The sequence below is a fragment of the Pristiophorus japonicus genome, chromosome 5 (genome assembly GCF_044704955.1).
Source record: "Pristiophorus japonicus isolate sPriJap1 chromosome 5, sPriJap1.hap1, whole genome shotgun sequence".
Classification (NCBI taxonomy): Eukaryota; Metazoa; Chordata; class Chondrichthyes; family Pristiophoridae; genus Pristiophorus; species Pristiophorus japonicus.
In genome coordinates, this window is record NC_091981.1 from 293666088 (window position 1) to 293689907 (window position 23820).

The 23820-nt window shown below is 48.1% G+C and overlaps 1 protein-coding gene across 15 annotated transcripts in view; it reads left to right on the plus strand.

Moving 5' to 3' along the window:
- The window catches only part of LOC139264759 (speriolin-like), a 395630-nt gene that overhangs the window by 131658 nt on the left and 240152 nt on the right, over positions 1 to 23820 (plus strand). For 14 of the 15 annotated variants that reach the window (XM_070881830.1, XM_070881833.1, XM_070881832.1 and 11 more), the window contains 2 exons: positions 1089 to 1160; positions 7845 to 7898. In XM_070881830.1, the coding sequence (XP_070737931.1) occupies positions 1089 to 1160; positions 7845 to 7898 (126 nt within the window). The remainder of the gene's footprint in view (positions 1 to 1088; positions 1161 to 7844; positions 7899 to 23820) is intronic. The other variant, XM_070881839.1, reaches the window with a different exon arrangement.

A 23820-nucleotide genomic window follows, 5' to 3' on the forward strand; every position in this document is an offset into this window, starting at 1 on the left:
TTGGAGATGGTTGAGCTAAGAGCCCATAAAGCACTACTATGAGTATCCCTGAGAGGTGTTAATACTAGAGCCAGCAGGTTGGGCCCAGCTGCAGCCCCCATTGAGGTGACCAGACACACCACTGTTGACTGTAGAGTGTCCGTTCTATGTGTTAGACTTCCACACTAGTTGGTAGTGGCCTGCACCACACTCTTCAACATGTTATGGGAGCTCCTTGACAGGCAATCCAATGCTTTCAGCATTTGCTGGTACGTCAAAACAGCTTTTTTTTGAAAGTCTGAAAACAGAAGTCTAAACCACAATCCTGGTGAGCAGTATTGGAACCTGAGCTGGTCCTCCAGTGAGTTTGGGCAGGTCCTCCTCCTCTTCTCATGTTCTCCCTCCGTTTTGGTGCCAGCTTCCGGCCAATAGTAGGTTCATGCAAGTCTGTATAAGGAGTGAGAGAAGGGGAGTCTTACCTTGGCAGATCTAGTTAGATCTTTACATTTTCTCTGTGCTGTATTCGGGTCCTGGGGGTTATGCTGCACCTTGTTTGATGCCTGCTGACTAAGTGGTCTCAGCACCATTGTCCATCGGAGGGGACCAGGAACATTTGGTGAATGAGCATCACTGCTGCTGCAGCTGAGGATCTGGTGTTCCTGGTCAAAATATCCTGCCTGTTGCTGCGTAATATCGCTCTCCGCTATTTGTCACCACAAGAAGGTGCTCCCCCTTTTATCCACTGGAGCTACCTTTAAGTAGCAGCCGCTCCATCATATTTCCCACTTTCCCACTCTCCCATCAGCCCATTGGTAGTGCGTTTCAGGCTGACCATTTGCCAATTGATGTTGTTGTGATGTCGGTGGTAAGCACTGGGCCGGTGCCGGTGGTAAACACTTAACTTGTTCTCATCAATTCACCAAACTATTTCCGATGCTGTCTGTTGTTCCAACACCGCATTCAGTGAATGGGAGTCAACAAAGAGGCTGAAGAGTAAAAGGATTGAATAATCTTCATAAGACAATCTATTTACTCAGCACGTCCAGTTGTTAGATTTAATAGCATGCATATGTTGAATGAAAACCTCTATTCTTGCTCTCTTTTGACAGGGCCAGCACATGTCAGACATACTCCGTCTGGGCCAATAGTTGTCCAAGGGCCTTTGATACCAGTTGGAGCTGGTGAGTCAGCAAAAGTGCTAATTTGCTACAGTATGTTTCAGATTGGGCAATGAGGTCAACTGAAGCGTTATGCAGCATGTCATGATGCTCTGGCTCTGCAGTGAGCATGAAATTTAAGACTCCGATGCCATCTTTGCCCGACCCACGTTGCTGCCAGCAGTTCCTGATCCCACCCACAAGCCACGGCCAGTACAAGTCGGGAGGCAGTCATTTTTTATTACTTTGCCGGCTGTTGCTGGATCTTTCCCCTCCCACTCCAAGTTCCTCTCCAGCCCAGCAGAGATGTCTTTAACCCTGGCACCGGGCAGGCAACACAGCCTTCGGCACTCACACTCTTGGCTGCAGAGAACAGTATCTATCCCCTACACTATACTGTTCCCACCCCTACTACATTTCTTTTCAGTAGCCCTTTAATAGTGGATGTATTGGTGATTATTTTCCAACAGTCTATCAACTCTGGATCGGTTCCTATGGACTGGAGGGTAGCTCATGTAACACCACTTTTAAGAAAGGAGGAAGACAGAAAACGGGTAATTATAGACCGGTTAACCTGACATCAGTAGTGGGGAAAATGTTGGAATCAATTATTAAAGATGAAATAGCAGCACGTTTGGGAAGCAGTGACCGGATCGGTCCAAGTCGGCATGAATTTATGAAAGGGAAGTCCTACTTGAAAAATCTTCGAGAATTTTTTGTGGATGTCACTGGTAGAGTGGACAATGGAGAACCAGTGGATGTGGTGTATTTGGACTTTTAAAAGTACCACACAAGAGATTGGTGTGCAAAATTAAAGCACATGGTATTGGGTGTAATGTACTGACGTGGATAGAGAACTGGTTGGCAGACAGGAAGCAGAGAGTTGGGATAAACGGGCCCTTTTCAGAATGGCAGGCAGTGACTAGTGGGGTGTCGCAGGGCTCAGTGCTGGGATCCCAGCAATTTACAATATACATTAATGATTTGGATGAGGGAATTGAGTGTAATATCTCCAAGTTTGTAGATGACACTAAGCTGGGAGGCAGTGTGTGCTGTGAGGAGGACGCTCAAAAGCTGCAGGGTGACTTGGACAGGTTAGAAACATAGAAACATAGGAAATAGGTGCAGGAGTAGGCCATTCGCCCCTTCGAGCCTGCAGCGGCATTCAATAAGATCATGGCTGATCATTCTCTTCCCCTTTCCTGTTTTCTCTCCATACCCCTTGATCGCCTTAGCTGTAAGGGCGATATCTAACTCCCTCTTGAATATATCCAGTGAACTGGCATCAACAATTCTCTGTGGCAAAGAATTCCACAGGTTAACAACTCTCTGCATGAAGAAGTTTCTCCTCATCTCAGTTCTAAATCGCCTACCCGTTATCCTATGTCCCCTGGTTCTGGACCTCCCCAACATCGGGAACATTCTTCTCGCATCTAACCTGTCCAGTCCCGTCAGAATCTTATACGTTTCTATGAGATCCCCTCTCATCCTTCTAAACTCCAGTGAATAAAGGCCCAGTTGATCCAATCTCTCCTCATATGACAGTCTAGCCAACCCTGGAATTAGTCTGGTGAACCTTCGCTGCACTCCCTCAATAGCAAGAATGTGCTTCCTCAGATTAGGAGACCAAAACGGAACACAATATTCCAGTTGAGAGCTCACTAAGGCCCTGTACAACTGCAGTAAGACCTCCCTGCTCCTCGACTCAAATCCCCTAGCTATGAAGGCCAACATACCATTTTCCTTATTCACCGCCTGCTGTACCTGAATGCCAACTTTCAATGACTGATGTACCATGGCACCCAGGTCTCGTTGCACCTCCCCTTTTCCTAATCTGCCGCCATTTAGATAATATTCTGCCTTCGTGTTTTCGCCCCCAAAATGGATAACCTCACATTTATCCACATTATACTGCATCTGCCATGCATTTACCCACACACCTAACCTGTCCAAGTCACCTTGCAGCCTCTTAGCGTCCCCCTCACAGCTCACACTGCCACCCAGTTTAGTGTCATCTGCAAACTTGGAGATATTACACTCAATTCCTTCTTCCAAATCGTTAATTTATATTGTAAAGAGCTGGGGTCCCAGCACTCAGCCCTGCGGCACCCCACTAGTCACTGCCTGCCATTCTGAAAAGGACCCATTTATCTCGACTCTCTGCTTCCTGTCTGCCAACCAGTTCTCTATCCACGTCAGTACATTACCCCCAAGACCATATGCTTTGACTTTGCACACCAATCTCTTGTGCGGGACCTTGTCAAAAGCCTTTTGAAAGTCCAAATACACCACATCCACTGGTTCTCCCTTGTCCACTCTGTTACTTACATCCTCAAAAAATTCCAGAAAATTCGTCAAGCATAATTTTCCTTTCATAAATCCACGCTGATTTGGACCGATCCTGTCACTGCTTTCCAAATGCGCTGCTATTTCATCCTTAATGATTGACTCCAACATTTTCCCCACGACTGATGTCAGGCTAACCGGTCGATAATTGCCCGTTTTCTCTCTCTCTCCTTTTTTAAAAAGTGGTGTTACATTAGCTACCCTCCAGTCCATAGGAACTGATCCAGAGTCGATAGACTGTTGGAAAATGATCACCAATGCATCTACTATTTTTCGGGCCACTTCCTTAAGTACTCTGGGATGCAGACTATCAGGCCCCGGGGATTTATCAGCCTTTAATCCCATCAATTTCCCTAACAAAATTTGCCACCTAATAAGGATATCCCTCAGTTCCTCCTTCTCACTAGACCCACTGTCCCCTCTTACATTGGGAAAGTTATTCGTGTCTTCCTTCGTGAAGACAGAACCAAAGTATTTGTTCAATTGGCCTGCCATTTCTTTGTTCCCCATTATAAATTCACCTGAATCCGACTACAAGGGAGACATTTGTCTTCAATTAACTTTTTCTCTTCACATATGCTTTTGCAGTCAGTTTTTATGTTCCCTGCAAGCTTCCTCTCGTAATCTATTTTCCCCCTCTTAATTAAACCCTTAGTCCTCCTCTGTTGAATTCTAAATTTCTCCCAGTCCTCAGGTTTGTTACTTTTTCTAGCCAATTTATATGCCTCTTCCTTGGTTTTAACACTATCCTTAATTTCCCTTGTTAGCCATGGTTGAGCCACCTTCTCCGTTTTATTTTTACTCCAGGCAGGGATGTGCAATTGCTGAAGTTCATCCATGTGATCTTTAAATGTTTGCCATTGCTTATCCACCGTCAACCCTTTAAGTATCCTTGGCCAGTCTATTCTAGCCAATTCATGCCTCATACCGTTGAAGTTACCTTTCCTTAAGTTCAGGACCCTAGTTTCCGAATTAACTGTGTGACGCTCTATCTTAATAAAGAATTCTGCCACATTATGGTCACTCTTCCCCAAGGGGCCTCGCACAACAAGATTGCTAATTAATCCCTTCTCATTACACGTCACCCAGTCTCGGATGGCCAGCTGTCTAGTTGGTTCCTTGACAAATTGGTCGAGAAAACCATCCCTAATACACTCCAGTAAATCCTCCTCCACCACATTACTACCAGTTTGGTCAGCCCAATCAATATGTAGATTAAAGTTGCCATGATAACTGCTGTACCTTTACTGCACGCATCCCTTATTTCTTGTTTGATGCTGTCCGCAACCTCACTACTACTGTTTGGTGATCTACACACAACTCCCACTAGCGTCTTCTGCCCCTTGTTATTCCGTAGCTCCACCCATACCGATTCCACATCATCCAGGCTAATGTCCCTCCTTACTATTGCATTAATTTCCTCTTTAACCAGCAACGCCACCCCGCCTCCTTTTCCTTTTTGTCTATCCTTCCTAAATGTTTAATACCCCTGGATGTTGAGTTTCCAGCCTTGGTCACCCTGGAGCCATGTCTCCGTGATGCCACTTGCACCATAGCCGTTAACTGCTGTCTGTGTAGTTAATTCGTCACCTTATTACGAATATTCCTCGCATTGAGGCACAGAGCCTTCAGGCTTGACTTTTTAACACACTTTGCCCCTTTAGAATTTTGCTGTAATGTGGCCCTTTTTGTTTTTTGCCTTGTGTTTCTCTGCCCTCCACTTTTACTATTCTCCTTTCTATCTTTTGCTTCTGCCTCTATTTTATTTCCCTCTGTCTCCCTGCATAGGTTCCCATCCCCCTGCCATGTTAATTTAACTCTTCCCCAACATCACTAGCAAACACTCCCCCTAGGACATTGGTTCTGGTCCTGCCCAGGTGCAAACCGTCTGGTTTGTACTGGTCCCACCTAACCCAGAACAGTTTCCAATGTCCCAGGAATTTGAATCCCTCCCTTTTGCACCACTCCTCAAACCACGTATTCATCTCAGCTATCCTGCGATTGCGACTCTGACTAGCACGTGGCACTGGTAGCAATCCTGAGATTACTACTCTTGAGGTCCTATTTTTTAATTTAGCTCCTAGCTTCCTAAATTAGTCTCTTCGGACCTCATTCCATTTTTTACTTATATTGTTGGTACCTGTGTGCACCACGACAACTGGCTGTTCACCCTCCCTTTTCAGAATGTCCTGCACCGCTCCAAGACATCCTTGACCCTTGCACCAGGGAGGCAACATACCATCCTGGAGTCTTGGTTGTGGCTGCAGAAACACCGATCTATTCCCCTTACAATCGAATCCCCTATAGCTCTCCCACTCTTTTTCCTGCCCTCCTGTGCAACAGAGCCACGCACGGTGCCATGAACTTGGCTGCTGCCCTCCCCTGATGAATCATCTCCCTCAACAGTACCCAAAGCGATGTATCTGTTTTGCAGGGGGATGACCGCAGGGGACCCCTGCACTACCTTCCTTCCACTGCTCTTTCTGTTGGTCACCCATTTACTATCTGGCTGTGTACCTTTACCTGCGGTGAGACCAACTCACTAAACGTGGTATTCACATCATTCTCAGCATCGTTAATGCTCCAGAGTGAATGCACCCGCAGCTCCAGTGCCGCAATACGGTCCGTTAGGAGCTGGAGGCGGACACACTTCCCGCACACGTAGTCGTCAGGGACACTAGAAGCGTACCTGACTTCTCGCATAGTACAGGAGGAGCATAACACATATCCGAGCTCTCGTGCCATGTCTTAACCCTTAGATTAACTTAAATTTGCAACAACAATGCTAAAGGTTACTTACTGATATAGAAAAGAAAAAGAAAAAGTACTCACCAATCACTTACCCCCTTGGCTGTGATGTCACTTTTCGATTTCTTTCTACTTCTTTTTTGTCTCCCTGCTGCAGCTGCACCGGCTGGCCTCTTGTCGGCCTCCCGACCCAACGCTGCTCCCCCTCCTCACTCTCCCACTCCCCGACTGCGAATGATGGGCCTCTTGTCGGCCTCCCGACCCAACGCTGCTCCTCCTCCTCACTCTCCCACTCCCCGACTGCGACTGATGGGCCTCTTGTCGGCCTCCCGACCCAACGCTGCTCCTCCTCCTCGCTCTCCCACTCCCCGACTGCGACTGATGGGCCTCTTGTCGGCCTCCCGACCCAACGCTGCTCCTCCTCCTCGCTCTCCCACTCCCCGACTGCGACTGATCGGCCTCTTGTAGGCCTCCCGACCCAACGCTGCTCCTCCTCCTCGCTCTCCCACTCCCCGACTGCGACTGATCGGCCTCTTGTAGGCCTCCCGGCTCGACGCTGCTCCTCCTCCTCGCTCTCCCACTCCCCGACTGCGACTGATCGGCCTCTTGTAGGCCTCCCGGCTCGACGCTGCTCCTCCTTCTCGCTCTCCCACTCCCCGACTGCGACTGATCGGCCTCTTGTAGGCCTCCCGGCTCGACGCTGCTCCTCCTCCTCGCTCTCCCACTCCCCGACTGCGACTGATGGGCCTCTTGTCGGCCTCCCGACCCAACACTGCTCCCCCTCCTCACTCTCCCACTCCCCGACTGCGAATGATGGGCCTCTTGTCGGCCTCCCGACCCAACGCTGCTCCCCCTCCTCACTCTCCCACTCCCCGACTGCGAATGATGGGCCTCTTGTCGGCCTCCCGACCCAACGCTGCTCCTCCTCCTCGCTCTCCCACTCCCCGACTGCGACTGATGGGCCTCTTGTCGGCCTCCCGACCCAACGCTGCTCCTCCTCCTCGCTCTCCCACTCCCCGACTGCGACTGATCGGCCTCTTGTAGGCCTCCCGGCTCGACGCTGCTCCTCCTCCTCGCTCTCCCACTCCCCGACTGCGACTGATCGGCCTCTTGTAGGCCTCCCGGCTCGACGCTGCTCCTCCTTCTCGCTCTCCCACTCCCCGACTGCGACTGATCGGCCTCTTGTAGGCCTCCCGGCTCGACGCTGCTCCTCCTCCTCGCTCTCCCACTCCCCGACTGCGACTGATGGGCCTCTTGTAGGCCTCCCGGCTCGACGCTGCTCCTCCTCCTCACTCTGGTGGAGGCTGGGTCAATGAATATATTTAAGGCAGAGATAGACAGATTTTTGAGCAATAAGGGAGTCAAAGGTTATGGGAAGCACTGGGCCAATGCCGGTGGTAAGCACTTAACTTGTTCTCATCAATTCACCAAACTGTTTCCGATGCTGCCTGTTATTCTAACACCGCGTTCAGTGACTGGGAGTCAACAAAGATGCTGAAGAGTAAAAGGATTGGATAAGCTTCATAAGACAATCTATTTACTCAGCACGTCCAGTTAGATTTAATAGCGTGCATATGTTGAATGAAAACCTCTATTCTTGCTCTCTTTTTACAGGGCCAGCAAATGCCAGACGGCCTTCTAGGCCACCATCGCGACCAGTTGGAGCCGGTGAGTCAGCAAAAGTGCTCATTTGCTACAGTATGTTTCAGACTGGGCAATGAGGTCAACATGTCATGCTGCTCTGGCTCTGCAGTGAGCGTGAAATTTAACACTCCGATGCCGTCTTTGCCCGACCCGCGTTGCTGCCAGCAGTTCCTCATCCCACCCACAAGCCACGGTCAGAACAAGTTGGGAGGCAGTCATTTTTTATTACTTTTCCAGCTGTTGCTGGATCTTTCCCCTCCCACTCCAAGTTCCTCTCCAGCCCAGAGGAGATGTCCTTAACCCTGGCACTGGGCAGGCAACACAGCCTTCGGGACTCACGTTCTCGGCTACAGAGAGCAGTATCTATCCCCGCAATTATACTGTACCCACCACTACGACATTTCTTTTTACTCCCCCAACTTGAATCCCCCTGTACCCCGGTGCTGTGCTCCGTTTGCTCATCCTCCCTGCAATCCCTGCTCTCGTTCACACAGGGAGCATGAACCTCGTATCTGTTGGACAAGTGCAAGGATTGAGGCTCCTCTAATGCTATTTTCTGGATCCCTATACCTGCCTCACTCATAGTCACAACCTCATATCCCTGACCACGGACCAAATTTGAAGTATTTAGCCTAAGAAGTGTGTAACGTCCTGTCCCCTCAGTACACACGAGGCATGTAGTGAAGTCAAGGGCACTCTGGACCTGCACCTTTATTTCACAGCTCTGGAATGCTGCACTTGCCTGAGACCTGTCCTTATATACCTGTCTCTTGCAAGTGCACCCCTGGTGGTAAGGTATGCTGGTGGTTACAGGTCATATCTTATTACAGTCATGTTTAGCATGTTAGGATTCAGTTATATATAATAATGTAAGATACATGACATCACCCTCCCCCAAGGTTTTATTGTCTTTATAGGTTCAGTCTCTCAGGTGGTCTACGCTCTCGCGTGGAGCGTCTGAGTTGTGGTTCAGTTGTTTGCCTTGGTGTCTGTTTTTTTTTGGGTGTGGTTGCTGGTATCTCGCCTGGCCTGTCTGTTTCGATTGGTGTGATTGTTGTTGACTCGCCTGGGCTGTCTGTTGGGATTGCCCTTTCCTCAGGTTGTTCCCTCTGTCTGTCCACCAGGTGTGGTGCGAGTTCCACATTGTAGTCTGCCTCTGGTTCCACAGTGTTGTTGGTAAATCTGCTTTTGACTTGGTCTACATGCCTCCGGCAGGTTTTGCCATTGTCCATTTGTACCACCAGTAGCCTGTTTCCTTCCTTGCCCGTTACTGTCCCTGCAAGCCATTTGGGACCCCTGCCATTGTTTAGTACAAACACTTTGTCCCCTATCTCATTCTATCTCCCCTTCGAATTTCTGTCATGCTACTCAGTCAGCTTACGGCGCTTTGCCTCAATGATTTTGTGCATGTCTGGGAGGATTAATGAGAGTCTTGTTTTTAAAGTCCTTTTCATCAACAGTTGCGCGGGGGGGATCCCAGTCAGTGAGTGCGGACGAGATCTGTATGCCAGCAGCAGTCGCGACAGGCGACCCTGCAGCGTGGGACCTTGGATTTTAAGCATCCCTTGTTTAATGATTTGCACTGCCCTCTCCGCCTGGCCGTTGGAGGCCGGCTTGAACGGTGCCGTCTTGACGTGATTTATGCCGTGGTCAATTATAAAGTCTTGGAATTCTGCGCTGGTGAAGGACGGACCATTGTCACTGACCAATATGTCAGGGATTTCGTGCGTTGCAAACATGGTTGCGAGGCTCTCCACAGTGGTGGAGGTTGTGCTCGAGTTTAAAATGGTGCTTTCAAACCACTTTGAAAATGCATCTACAACTTCGAGGAACATTATGCTCATGAATGGGCCCGCATAGTCTACGTGCACCCGTGACCACGGTTTGGTAGGCCAGGGCCAGGGGCTCAGTGGAGCCTCCCTGGGGGCATTGCTGAGTTGGGCACAAATGGTGCACCTTCGGACGCAGAGCTCCAAGTCCGCGTCAATACCAGGCCACCAGACGTGGGATCTGACTATGGCCTTCATGAGAACAATCCCCGGGTGCTCGCGGTGGAGCTCCCGGACAAATGCCTCTCTGCCTCGCAGAGGCATGAGTACTCGGCTGCCCCACATCAGGCAGTCTGCTTGTAGTGATAGCTCATGCATGCGCCTGTGAAAGGGTTTTAATTCCTCGGGGCAGGCATCGCGAGCCTCTGCCCAGTCACCAGTTAGGACACATCTTTTTACGAAGGATAACGTGGGGTCGCTGGCCGTCCAGGCTCTGATTTGGCGAGCCGTCATGGGTGAACCTGTGGACTCAAAGGCATTAATTGCCATGACTATCTCACAGTCCTGTTCGTCAGACCCTTCCGTGGTCGCCAGGGGTAGCCTGCTGAGCGCGTCGGCACAGTTGTCTGTGCCTGGTCTGTACCTTATCGTATAGTCGTAGGACGCCAGCATGAGTGGCCACCTTTGAATTCGCGCCGAGGCGTTGGCGTTTATTGCCTTGCTCTCGGATAGGAGGGACGTGAGGGGCTTGTAGTCAGTTTCTAATGCGAATTTGGCCCCGAAAAGGTATTGGTGCATCTTTTTGAGACCGTACACGCACGCGAGAGCCTCCTTCTCTACCATTCCGTACCCGCGCTCCGCCGGCGAAAGTGACCTGGAGGCATAAGCTATGGGTTGTAATTTGCCCGCACTATTGACATGTTGCAAAACGCACCCGACCCCATACGCTGACGCATCGCATGTGAGAACTAGCTTTTTACCTGGGTCAAAGAAAGTCAAAACACTGCTGGAACACCGAAGGTTGCTTGCCTTATTGAGGACGCGTTCCTGGGCGTCCCCCCAAAACCAATCGCACCCCTTCCTGAGTAGCACGTGGAGAGGCTCCAGCAGCGTGCTTAAGTTCTGCATAAAGTTCCCAAAGTAATTGAGTAGCCCGAGAAAGGTGCGCAGTTCCGAGACATTCCGGTGCCTGGGTGCCAGGCGAATTGCTTCTGTTTTGGACTCTGTTGGGCGGATTCCATCAGCGGCAATCCTTCTGCCCAAAAATTCAACCTCAGGTGCGAGAAACAGGCACTTGGATTTCTTGACTAGTATGCCTACCCGATCCAACCGCTTTAGTACTTCCTCCAAATTACGGAGATGGGAGTCAGTGTCCCTGCCCGTGATAAGTATGTCGTCTTGAAATACAACCGTCCCCGGGATGGACTTTAGCAGACTCTCCATGTTGGGCTGGAATATGGTAGCTGCCGACCTGATGCCGAATGGACATCGATTGTACATGAAAAGGCCTCGGTGTGTGTTGATGGTGGTGAGTAGCTTGGATTCCTCGGTCAATTCTTGCTTCATATACGCAGATGTGAGGTCTAATTTTGAGAAAAGTTTACTTCCGGCCAATGTGACAAATAAGTCCTCCGCCTCTGGGCAGCGGGTACTGATCCTGTAGGGAGACTCTGTTTATGGTAGATTTGTAGTCCCCACAGATTCGTACGGATCCATCAGACTTCATGACTCGGACGATGGGACTTGCCCAGTCGCTAAATTCCAAAGGTGATATAATGCCTTCCCGCAGAAGCCTGTCAAATTCATGTTCAATCTTTTCCCTCATCACATAGGGTACAGCTCTGGCCTTGTGATGGACCGGTCTAGCATCCTGTGTGATGTAGATTTTGACTTTGACCCCTTTGAAAGTGCCCACACCTGGCTGAAAGAGATGTTCAAATCGCTTTATAACTGTTGAGCAGGAGGTCCGTTCCTCTAATGACATGGCATGGACATCATCCCATTTCCAGTTTAGTTTTGCCAGCCAGCTTCTCCCCAGCAGTGCTGGGGGGTCTCCAGGGACAATCCACAGGGGAAGTCGGTTCACTGTCCCTTTGTGTGTGACAGAGAGCATGGCGCTGCCGAGGACTGGTACGATTTCTTTGGTATAGGTCCTTAGTTTGGTGTCGATTCTTGAGAGTATTGGTCTGCCTTTTAAAAAAGGAGGGAGAGAGATAACAGGGAATTATAGACCGGTCAGCCTGACATCAGTAGTGGGTAAAATGATGGAATCAATTATTAAGGATGTCATAGCAGTGCATTTGGAAAGAGGTGACATGATAGGTCCAAGTCAGCATGGATTTGTGAAAGGGAAATCATGCTTGACAAATCTTCTGGAATTTTTTGAGGATGTTTCCAGTAGAGTGGACAAGGGAGAACCAGTTGATGTGGTATATTTGGACTTTCAGAAGGCTTTCGACAAGGTCCCACACAAGAGATTAATGTGCAAAGTTAAAGCACATGGGATTGGGGGTAGTGTGCTGACATGGATTGAGAACTGGTTGTCAGACAGGAAGCAAAGAGTAGGAGTAAATGGGGACTTTTCAGAATGGCAGGCAGTGACTAGTGGGGTACCGCAAGATTCTGTGCTGGGGCCCCAGCTGTTTACACTGTACATTAATGATTTAGACGAGGGGATTAAATGTAGATCTCCAAATTTGCGGATGACACTAAGTTGGGTGGCAGTGTGAGCTGCGAGGAGGATGCTATGAGGCTGCAGAGCGACTTGGATAGGTTAGGTGAAGGGGCAAATGCATGGCAGATGAAGTATAATGTGGATAAATGTGAGGTTATCCACTTTGGTGGTAAAAACAGAGAGACAGACTATTATCTGAATGGTGACAGATTAGGAAAAGGGGAGGTGCAACGAGACCTGAGTGTCATGGTACATCAGTCATTGAAGGTTGGCATGCAGGTACAGCAGGCGGTTAAGAAAGCAAATGGCATGTTGGCCTTCATAGCGAGGGGATTTGAGTACAGGGGCAGGGAGGTGTTGCTACAGTTGTACAGGGCCTTGGTGAGGCCACACCTGGAGTATTGTGTACAGTTTTGGTCTCCTAACCTGAGGAAGGACATTCTTGCTATTGAGGGAGTGCAGCGAAGGTTCACCAGACTGATTCCCGGGATGGCGGGACTGACCTATCAAGAAAGACTGGATCAACTGGGCTTGTATTCACTGGAGTTCAGAAGAATGAGAGGGGACCTCATAGAAATGTTTAAAATTCTGACGGGGTTAGACAGGTTAGATGCAGGAAGAATGTTCCCAATGTTGGGGAAGTCCAGAACCAGGGGACACAGTCTAAGGATAAGGGGTAAGCCATTTAGGACCGAGATGAGGAGGAATTTCTTCACCCAGAGAGTGGTGAACCTGTGGAATTCTATACCACAGAAAGTTGTTGAGGCCAATTCACTAAATATATTCAAAAAGGAGTTCGATGAAGTCCTTACTACTAGGGGGATCAAGGGGTATGGTGAGAAAGCAGGAATGGGGTACTGAAGTTGCATGTTCAGCCATGAACTCATTGAATGGCGGTGCAGGCTAGAAGGGCCGAATAGACTACTCCTGCACCTATTTTCTATGTTTCTATGTCTCTTTTATGCGGCCACAGTTGTTCAAATTGTTGAGCGCCCATGAGAGATTGACTCGGTCCCGTATCCAGCTCCACGTTGACAGATATCCCGTTGAGTAGGACCCTCATCATTATAGGAGTCGTCCTGTTGTAGGAGCAGCGGCCATTGATCGTGCTGACCCGCTGTACATCGGAGTCCCGGGTACTGTCCCCACCATCTTCTGGTCCACTTTCTGACCCATCCGATTCGTATAACAGCCGAGCTGCCGTTTTTTTGCACATGCGGGTCAAATGCCCTGTATATTCACAATTTCTGCAAACAGCCTGCTGAAATCGACATCCCCTTGACGAGTGCCCACCCCCACACCTCCAGCACAGACCTGTTCCAGTGTTCAAAGTGTTCCCAAAGAATGAGCTGCGTCGGCGAGGCATCGGCGAGGGGTCGGTGAGAGGCCTATGAAGGCCAGGGGGAGTCGGGCAGTTTGAGCAGTCAGTCGAGGAGGCGGGAGCTCGGAGCAGCGCAAGTCCGGGGTCGGCGAGAGGCCAATAAAGGCCAGCAGGAGTCAGGCAGTTCGAGCAGTCAGTCGAGGAGGCGGGAGCTCGGAGCAGCGCGAGTCCGGGGTCGGCGAGAGGCCAATAAAGGCCAGCAGGAGTCGGGCAGTTTGAGCCGTCAGTCGAGGAGGCGGGAGCTCGGTGCAGCGCGGGTCCGGGGTCGGCGAGAGGCCGATAAAGGCCAGTGGGAGTTAGGCAGTTCGAGGAGGCGGGAGCTCGGAGCAGCGCGAGTCCGGGTTCGGCGAGAGGCGTGCTTGTGCAGCTACAGGGAGAAGGCAAAAAAGAAGTAGAAAGAAACAGAAAGGTGACGTCACAGCCAAGGGGGTAAGTGATTGGCTGGTGATTGGTGAGTAGTTTTTCTTTTTTGTCTTCGATAACAGTGAGTAAACTTTAGCATTGTTGTTGCCAATTTAAGTGTATCTAAGGGTTAAGTCATGGCAGGAGAGCTCGGTCACGTGTTATGCTCCTCCTGTACCATGTGGGAATTCAGGGACACTTCCGGTGTCACGTGCTAGTCAGAATAGGAATCGCAGGATAGCTCAGATGAATACGTGGCTTGAGCAGTGGTGCAGCAGGGAGGGATTCAAATTCCTGGGGCATTGGAACCAGTTCTGGGGAGGTGGGACCAGTACAAACCGGACGGTCTGCACCTTGGCAGGACCGAAACCAATGTCCGAGGGGGAGTGTTTGCTAGTGCTGTTGGGGAGGAGTTAAACTAATATGGCAGGGGGATGGGAACCAATGCAGGGAGACAGAGGGAAACAAAAAGGAGACAAAAGCAAAAGACAGAAAGGAGATGAGTAAAAGTGGAGGGCAGAGAAACCCAAGGCAAAAAACAAAAAGGGTCACTGAATGTAAAGGGGCTGCAGGAGGGGTCAAAACTAAAAATCATGGTTTAAAAACTAGTATTAAAACACTCTATCTTAACGCACGCAGCATTCGAAATAAAGTAAATGAGTTGACGGCACAAATCATTACAAATGGGTATGATTTGGTGGCCATTACAGAAACGTGGTTGCAGGGTGGCCAAGACTGGGAATTAAACATACAGGGGTATCTGACGATTCGGAAAGACAGACAAGAAGGGAAAGGAGGTGGGGTAGCTCTGTTAATAAAGGATGATATCAGGGCAGTTGTGAGAGACGACATTGGCTCTAATGAACAAAATGTTGAATCATTGTGGGTGGAGATTAGAAATAGTAAGGGGAAAAAGTCACTGGTGGTCGTAGTTTATAGGCCCCCAAATAATAACTTCACGGTGGGGCGGGCAATAATCAAGGGAATAATGGAGGCATGTGAAAAAGGAACGGCAGTAATCATGGGGGATTTTAACCTACATATCATAGAAACATAGAAACATAGAAAATAGGTGCAGGAGTAGGCCATTCGGCCCTTCTAGCCTGCACCGCCATTCAATGAGTTCATGGCTGAACATGCAACTTCAGTACCCCATTCCTGCTTTCTCACCATACCCCTTGATTCCCCTAGTAGTAAGGACTTCATCTAACTCCTTTTTGAATATATTTAGTGAATTGGCCTCAACAACTTTCTGTGGTAGAGAATTCCACAGGTTCACCACTCTCTGGGTGAAGAAATTCCTCCTCATCTCGGTCCTAAATGGCTTCCCCCTTATCCTTAGACTGTGTCCCCTGGTTCTGGACTTCCCCAACATTGGGAACATTCTTCCTGCATCTAACCTGTCTAACCCCGTTTCTATGAGGTCCCCTCTCATTCTTCTGAACTCCAGTGAATACAAGCCCAGTTGATCCAGTCTTTCTTGATAGGTCAGTCCCGCCATCCCGGGAATCAGTCTGGTGAACCTTCGCTGCACTCCCTCAATAGCAAGAATGTCCTTCCTCAGGTTAGGAGACCAAAACTGTACACAATACTCCAGGTGTGGCCTCACCAAGGCCCTGTACAATTGTAGCAACACCTCCCTGCCCTTGTACTCAAATCCCCTCGCTATGAAGGCCAACATGCCATTTGCTTTCTTAACCGCCTGCTGTACCTGCATGCCAACCTTCAATGACTGATGTACCATGACACCCAGGTCTCGTTGCACCTCCCCTTTTCCTAATCTGTCACCATTCAGATAATAGTCTGCCTCTCTGTTTTTACCACCAAAGTGGATAACCTCACATTTATCCACATTATACTTCATCTGCCATTCATTTGCCCACTCACCTAACCTATCCAAGTCACTCTGCAGCCTCATAGCATCCTCCTCGCAGCTCACACTGCCACCCAACTTAGTGTCATCCGCAAATTTGGAGATACTACATTTAATCCCCTCGTCTAAATCATTAATGTACAGTGTAAACAGCTGGGGCCCCAGCACAGAACCTTGCGGTACCCCACTAGTCACTGCCTGCCATTCTGAAAAGTCCCCATTTACTCCTACTCTTTGCTTCCTGTCTGACAACCAGTTCTCAATCCATGTCAGCACACTACCCCCAATCCCATGTGCTTTAACTTTGCACATTAATCTCTTGTGTGGGACCTTGTCGAAAGCCTTCTGAAAGTCCAAATATACCACATCAACTGGTTCTCCCTTGTCCACTCTACTGGAAACATCCTCAAAAAATTCCAGAAGATTTGTCAAGCATGATTTCCCTTTCACATATCCATGCTGACTTGGACCTATCATATTACCTCTTTCCAAATGCACTGCGATGACATCCTTAATAATTGATTCCATCATTTTACCCACTACCGATGTCAGGCTGACCGGTCTGTAATTCCCTGTTTTCTCTCTCCCTCCTTTTTTAAAAAGTGGGGTTACATTGGCTACCCTCCACTCCATAGGAACTGATCCAGAGTCAATGGAATGTTGGAAAATGACTGTCAATGCATCCACTATTTCCAAGGCCACCTCCTTAAGTACTCTGGGATGCAGTCCATCAGGCCCTGGGGATTTATCGGCCTTCAATCCCATCAATTTCCCCAACACAATTTCCCGACTAATAAGGATTTCCCTCAGTTCCTCCTCCTTACTAGACCCTCCGACCCCTTTTATATCCGGAAGGTTGTTTGTGTCCTCCTCAGTGAATACCGAACCAAAGTACTTGTTCAATTGGTCCGCCATTTCTTTGTTCCCCGTTATGACTTCCCCTGATTCTGACTGCAGGGGACCTACGTTTGTCTTTACTAACCTTTTTCTCTTTACATATCTATAGAAACTTTTGCAATCCGCCTTAATGTTCCCTGCAAGCTTCTTCTCGTACTCCATTTTCCCTGCCCTAATCAAACCCTTTGTCCTCCTCTGCTGAGTTCTAAATTTCTCCCAGTCCCCGGGTTCGCTGCTATTTCTGGCCAATTTGTATGCCACTTCCTTGGCTTTAATGCTATCCCTGATTTCCCTTGATAGCCACGGTTGAGCCACCTTCCCTTTTTTATTTTTACGACAGACAGGAATGTACAATTGTTGTAGTTCATCCATTTGGTCTCTAAATGTCTGCCATTGCCCATCCACAGTCAACCCCTTCAGTATCATTCGCCAATCTATCCTAGCCAATTCACGCTCATACCTTCAAAGTTACCCTTCTTTAAGTTCTGGACCATGGTCTCTGAATTAACTGTTTCATTCTCCATCCTAATGCAGAATTCCACCATATTATGGTCACTCTTCCCCAAGGGGCCTCGCACAACGAGATTGCTAATTAATCTTCTCTCATTACACAACACCCAGTCTAAGATGGCCTCCCCCCTAGTTGGTTCCTCGACATATTGGTCTAAAAAACCATCCCTTATGCACTCCAGGAAATCCTCCTCTACCGTATTGCTTCCAGTTTGGTTAACCCAATCTATGTGCATATTAAAGTCACCCATTATAACTGCTGCATCTTTATTGCACGCACCCCTAATTTCATCGATTCGTCAAATCAAATCGCACGGGGTAGCCTTGAGGAGGAATTCATAGAATGCATACGGGATTGTTTCTTAGAACAGTATGTTGCAGAACCGACAAGGGAGCAAGCTATCTTCGATCTGGTCCTGTGTAATGAGACAGGAATAATAAACGATCTCCTCGTAAAAGATCCTCTCGGAATGAGTGATCACAGTATGGTTGAATTTGTAAGACAGATTGAGGGTGAGGAAGTAGTGTCTCAAACGAGCGTACTATGCTTAAACAAAGGGGACTACAGTGGGATGAGGGCAGAGTTGGCTAAAGTAGACTGGAAACACAGACTAAATGGTGGCACAATTGAGGAACAGTGTAGGACTTTTAAGGAGCTCTTTCATAGTGCTCAACAAAAATATATTCCAGTGAAAAAGAAGGGCGGTAAGAGAAGGGATAACCAGCCGTGGATAACCAATGAAATAAAGGAGAGTATCAAATTAAAAACCAATGCGCATAAGGTGGCCTAGGTTAGTGGGAAAATAGAAGATTGGGAAAATTTTAAACGACAGCAAAGAATGACTAAGAAAGCAATAAAGAAAGGAAAGATAGATTACGAAGGTAAACTTGCGTAAAACATGAAAACGGATAGTAAAAGCTTTTACAGATATATAAAACGGAAAAGCGTGACTCAAGTAAATGTTGGTCCCTTAGAAGATGAGAAGGGGGATTTAATAATGGGAAATGTGGAAATGGCTGAGACCTTAAACAACTATTTTGCTTCGGTCTTCACAGTGGAGGACACAGAAACCATGCCAGAAATTGCTGGTCACAGGAATGTGGGAAGGGAGGACCTTGAGACAATCACTATCACTAGGGGGTTAGCGCTGGACAGGCTAATGGGACTCAAGGTAGACAAGTCCCCTGGTCCTGATGAAATGTTTCCCAGGGTATAAAAAGAGATGGCGGAAGTTATAGCAGATGCATTCGTTATAATCTACCAAAATTCTCTGGTCTCTGGGGAGGTACCAGCGGATTTGAAAGCAGCTAATGTAACGTCTTTGTTTAAAAAAGGGGGCAGACAAAAGGCAGGTAACTATAGGCCAGTTAGTTTAACATCTCTGGTGGGGAAAATGCTTGAAACTATCATTAAGGAAGAAATAGCGGAACATCTAAATAATAATCGTGCAATCAAGCAGACGCAACATGGATTCATGAAGGGGAAATCATGTTTAACTAATTTACTGGAATTCTTTGAGGATATAACGAGCATGGTGGATAGAGGTGTACCGATGGATGTGGTGTATTTAGAATTTCAAAAGACATTCGATAAGGTGTCACACAAAAGGTTACTGCAGAAGATAAAGGTACGCGGAGTCAGTGGAAATATATTAGCATGGATAGAGAATTGGCTGGCAAACAGAAAGCAGAGAGTCGGGATAAATGGGTCCTTTTTCGGGTTGGAAATCGGTGATTAGTGGTCTGCCACAGGGATCGGTGCTGGGACCACAACTGTTTACAATATACATAGATGACCTGGAAGAGGGGACAGAGTGTAGTGTAACAAAATTTGCAGATGACACAAAGATTAGTGGGAAAGCGGGTTGTATAGAGGACACAGAGAGGCTGCAAAGAGATTTGGATAGATTAAGCGAATGGGCTAAGGTTTGGCAGATGGAATACAATGTCGGAAAGTGTGAGGTCATCCACCTTGGGAAAAAAAACAGTAAAAGGGAATATTATTTGAATGGGGAGAAATTACAACATGCTGCGGTGCAGAGGGACCTGGGGGTCCTTGTGCATCAATCCCAAAAAGTTAGTTTGCAGGTGCAACAGGTAATCAGGAAGGCGAATGGAATGTTGGCCTTCATTGCGAGAGGGATGGAGTACAAAAGCAAGGAGGTCCTTCTGCAACTGTATAGGGTATTGGTGAGGCCGCACCTGGAGTACTGCGTGCAGTTTTGGTCACTTTACTTAAGGAAGGATATACTAGCTTTGGAGGGGGTACAGAGACAATTCACTAAGCTGATTCCGGAGATGAGGGGGTTAGCTTATGATGATAGATTGAGTAGACTGGGTCTTTACTCGGAGTTCAAAAGGTTGAGGGGTGATCTTATAGAAACATTTAAAATCATGAAAGGGATAGACAAGATAGAGGCAGAGAGGTTGTTTCCACTGGTCGGGAAGACTAGAACTCGGGATGCAGCCTCAAAATACGGGGGAGCCAATTTAAAACCGAGTTGAGAAGGAATTTCTTCTCCCAGAGGGTTGTGAATCTGTGGAATTCTCTGCCCAAGGAAGCAGTTGAGGCTAGCTCATTGAATGTATTCAAGTCACAGATAGATAGATTTTTAACCAATAAGGGAATTAAGGGTTATGGGGAGCGGGCGGGTAAGTGGAGCTGAGTCCACGGCCAGATTAGCCATGATCTTGTTCAATGGCGGAGCAGGCTCGAGGGGCTAGATGGCCTACTCCTGTTCCTAATTCTTATGTTTTTATGTCTGGCTGATCTCTCTTGAACTTCTCTCAGTTTGTAGTTGATTGCTCGCATTGTGGGTTGATGAGGTGTGAACGACCGTTCCTGTGGCCCTTGATGGCTTCTGCCTGCTGTTGAGAGCCTGTTTTCCCGGTTTTGTCTGTGTGTGGGGGTAGCAGCTTGTTTAGTGCTGTGAACTGCTTGTTCCGATATTTCGCTAGTTGTCGTACCTGCATTGTAAATCAACCTCGTTTCTTCTTCCCCTACCAAGAATGTCTGTGCAACCAGTGCTGCTGCCTCTCAGGTCAGGTTCTTGGTCTCTATGAGCTTTCGGAATATGCCTGCGTGGCCTATTCCTTCAATGAAAAAGTCTCTCAGCATTTCTCTCCTCAGTTCATCGGAGAACTCACATAAACTAGCCAACCTCCGAAGTTCCGCCACGAAGTCGGGTATGCTCTGGCCCACACAGCGTCTGTAGTTGTAGAACCTGTGTCTGGCCATGTGTAGGTTGCTCGCTGGCTTCAGGTGGTCTCTTACCAGTGTGCTCAATTCTTCAAACGACTTGCTTGCTGGGTTCTCGGGTGCCAACAGATCCTTCATTAAAGCGTATGTTTTCGAGCCACAGCTGGTCAAGAGATGAGCTCTTCTCTTGTCTGCCTTATCGTCGCCTAACCAGTCTTTGGTTACAAAGCTTTGTTGGAGCCTTTCTATAAAGTCCTCCCAATTGTCTCCCGCATTGTACTTTTCATCTGATCCATTGTTCGCCATTCTGTGGATTCTGTAATCCTGTAACTCATCGCCACTGTAAAGTCCTGTCCCCTCAGTACAGATTCACACGAGGCATGTAGTGAAGTCAAGCTCACTCTGGAATTTCACAGCTCTGGAATGCTGTACTTGCCTAAGACCTGTCCTTATTTACCTGTCTCTTGCAAGTGCACCCCTGGTGGTAAGGTATGCTGGTGGTTACAGGTCATATCTTATTACAGTCATTTATAGCATGTTAGGATACAGTTATATATAATAATGTAAGAAACATGACAAAGTGTGACTGCCTCCTGGAACACAGGGTCCAGGTAACTCATCCCCTCTCTGATGTATCAGTGTACGAAGCTTGGACTCCCGCTCATCAACTCTGAGCTGAAGTTCCTCGAGCCACCAACATATACTGCAGATGTGATCGCCGTGGATCATCAGATATAGGAACAGGAGTAGGCCATTTGCTTCCTCGAGTCTGCTCCCCCATTCAATAAGATCATGGCTGATCTGATCATGGACTCAGTTCCACTTCCCTGTCCGCTCCCCGTAACCTTTGACTCCCTTATCGCTCAAAATTCTGTCAATATCCGCCTTAAAGATATTCAATGACCCAGCCTCCACAGCTCTCTGGGGCGGAGAATTCCATAGATTTACAACCCTCTGAGAGAAGAAATTACTCCTCAGCTCAGTTTTAAATGGGTGGCCCCTCATTCTAAGACTCTGTCCCCAATTTTAGTTTCCCCTATGAGGAAATATCCTCTCTGGATCTACCTTGTCGAGCCCTTCCTTATCCTATAAGTTTCAATAAGATCACCTCTCATTCTTCTGAACTCCAATGTGTATAGGCCCAACCTACTCAACCTATCCTCATAAGTCAACCCCCTCATCTCTGGAATCAACCCAGTGAACCTTCTCTGAACAGCCGCCCATGCAAGAATATCCTTCCTTCAATACGGAGACCAAAACTGTACACAGTACTCCAGGTGTGGCCTCACCAATACCCTGTACAGTTGTAGCAGGACTTCTCTGCTTTTATACTCTATCCCCCTTGCAATAAAGGCCAACATTCCATTTGCCTTCCTGATCACTTGCTGTACCTGCATATTAACTTTTTGTGTTTCATGCACAAGGACCCCAGGTCTCTGTACCGCAGCACTCTGCAATCTTTCTCCATTTAAATTGTAATTTGCTTTTCTATTATTTCTGCCAAAGTGGATAACCTCACATTTTTCCACATTATACTCAATCTGCCAAAAGTTTTGCCCACTTACTTAGCCTGTCTATATCCTTTGCAGATTTTTCGTATCCTCCTCACAATTTGCTTTCCCACCTCCCATATCATAGGCAGTCCCTCGGATTCGAGGAAAACTTGCTTCCACTCCTGAAGTGAGTTCTTTGGTGGCTGAACAGTCTGATACGAGATCCACAGACTGTCACAGATGGGACAGATAGTCGTTGAGGGCAGGGGTGGGTGAGACTGGTTTGCCATACGCTCTTTCCGTTGCCTGAGCTTGATTTCTGCATGCTCTCGGCGTTGAGACTCAAGGTGCTCAGCGCCCTTTCAGATGCACTTCCTCCACTTAGGGCGGTCTTGGTCCAGGGACTCCCAGGTGTCAGTTGGGATGTCGCACTTAATCAGGGAGGCTTTGAGGGTGTGCTTGTAGCCTTTCCGCTGCCCATCTTTGGCTTGTTTGCCGTGAAGGAGTTCCGCGTAGAGTACTAGCTTTGTGAGTCTCGTGTCTGGCATGCAAACTATATGGCCTGCCCAGCGGAGCTGATAGAGTGTGGTCAGTGCTCAATGCTGCTGATGTTAGCCTGAATGAGAACGCTGGTGTTGATGCGCCTGTCCTCCCAGGGGATGTGTAGAATCTTGTGGTGACATCGTTGGTGATATTTCTCCAGCAACTTGAGATGTCTACTATAACATAAGATAACATAAGAATTAGGAACAGGAGTAGGCCACCTAGCCCCTCGAGCCTGCTCCGCCATTCAATAAGATCATGGCTAATCTGGCCGTGGACTCAGCTCCACTTACCCACCCGCTCCCCGTAACCCTTAATTCCCTTATTGGTTAAAAATCTATCTATCTGTGACTTGAATACATTCAATGAGCTAGCCTCAACTGCTTCCTTGGGCAGAGAATTCCACAGATTCACAACCCTCTGGGAGAAATTCCTTCTCAACTCGGTTTTAAATTGGCTCCCCTGTATTTTGAGACTGCCCCCTAGTTCTAGTCTTCCCGACCAGTGGAAACAACCTCTCTGCCTCTATCTTGTCTATCCCTTTCATTATTTTAAATGTTTCTGTAAGATCACCCCTCATCCTTCTGAACTCCAACGAGTAAAGACCCAGTCTACTCAATCTATCATCATAAGGTAACCCCCTTATCTCCGGAATCAGCCTAGTGAATCGTCTCTGAACCCCCTCCAAAGCCAGTATATCCTTCCTTAAGTAAGGTGACCAAAACGGCAGTAGTCATGGGGGATTTTAACCTAGATATCGATTGGTCAACTCAAATCGCACGGGGTAGCCTGGAGGAGGAATTCATAGAATGCATACGGGATTGTTTCTTCGAACAGTATGTTACAGAACCTACAAGGGAGCAAGCTATCTTTGATCTGGTCCTGTGTAATGAGACAGGAAAAATAAACGATCTCCGAGTAAAAGATCCTCTCGAAATGAGTGATCACAGTATGGTTGAATTTGTAATACAGATTGAGGGTGAGGATGTTGTGTCAGAAACGAGCGTACTATGCTTAAACATTCCATTCGCCTTCCTGATTACCTGCTGCACCTGCAAACTAACTTTTTGGGATAATACATGGTCCATGTCTCTGAGCCATACAGGAGGGCCTGGTATTATTACAGCCCTGTAGACCATGAGCTTGGTGGCAGTTTTGAGGGCCTGGTCTTCAAACAGTCTTTTCCTCAGGCGTCCGAAGGCTGC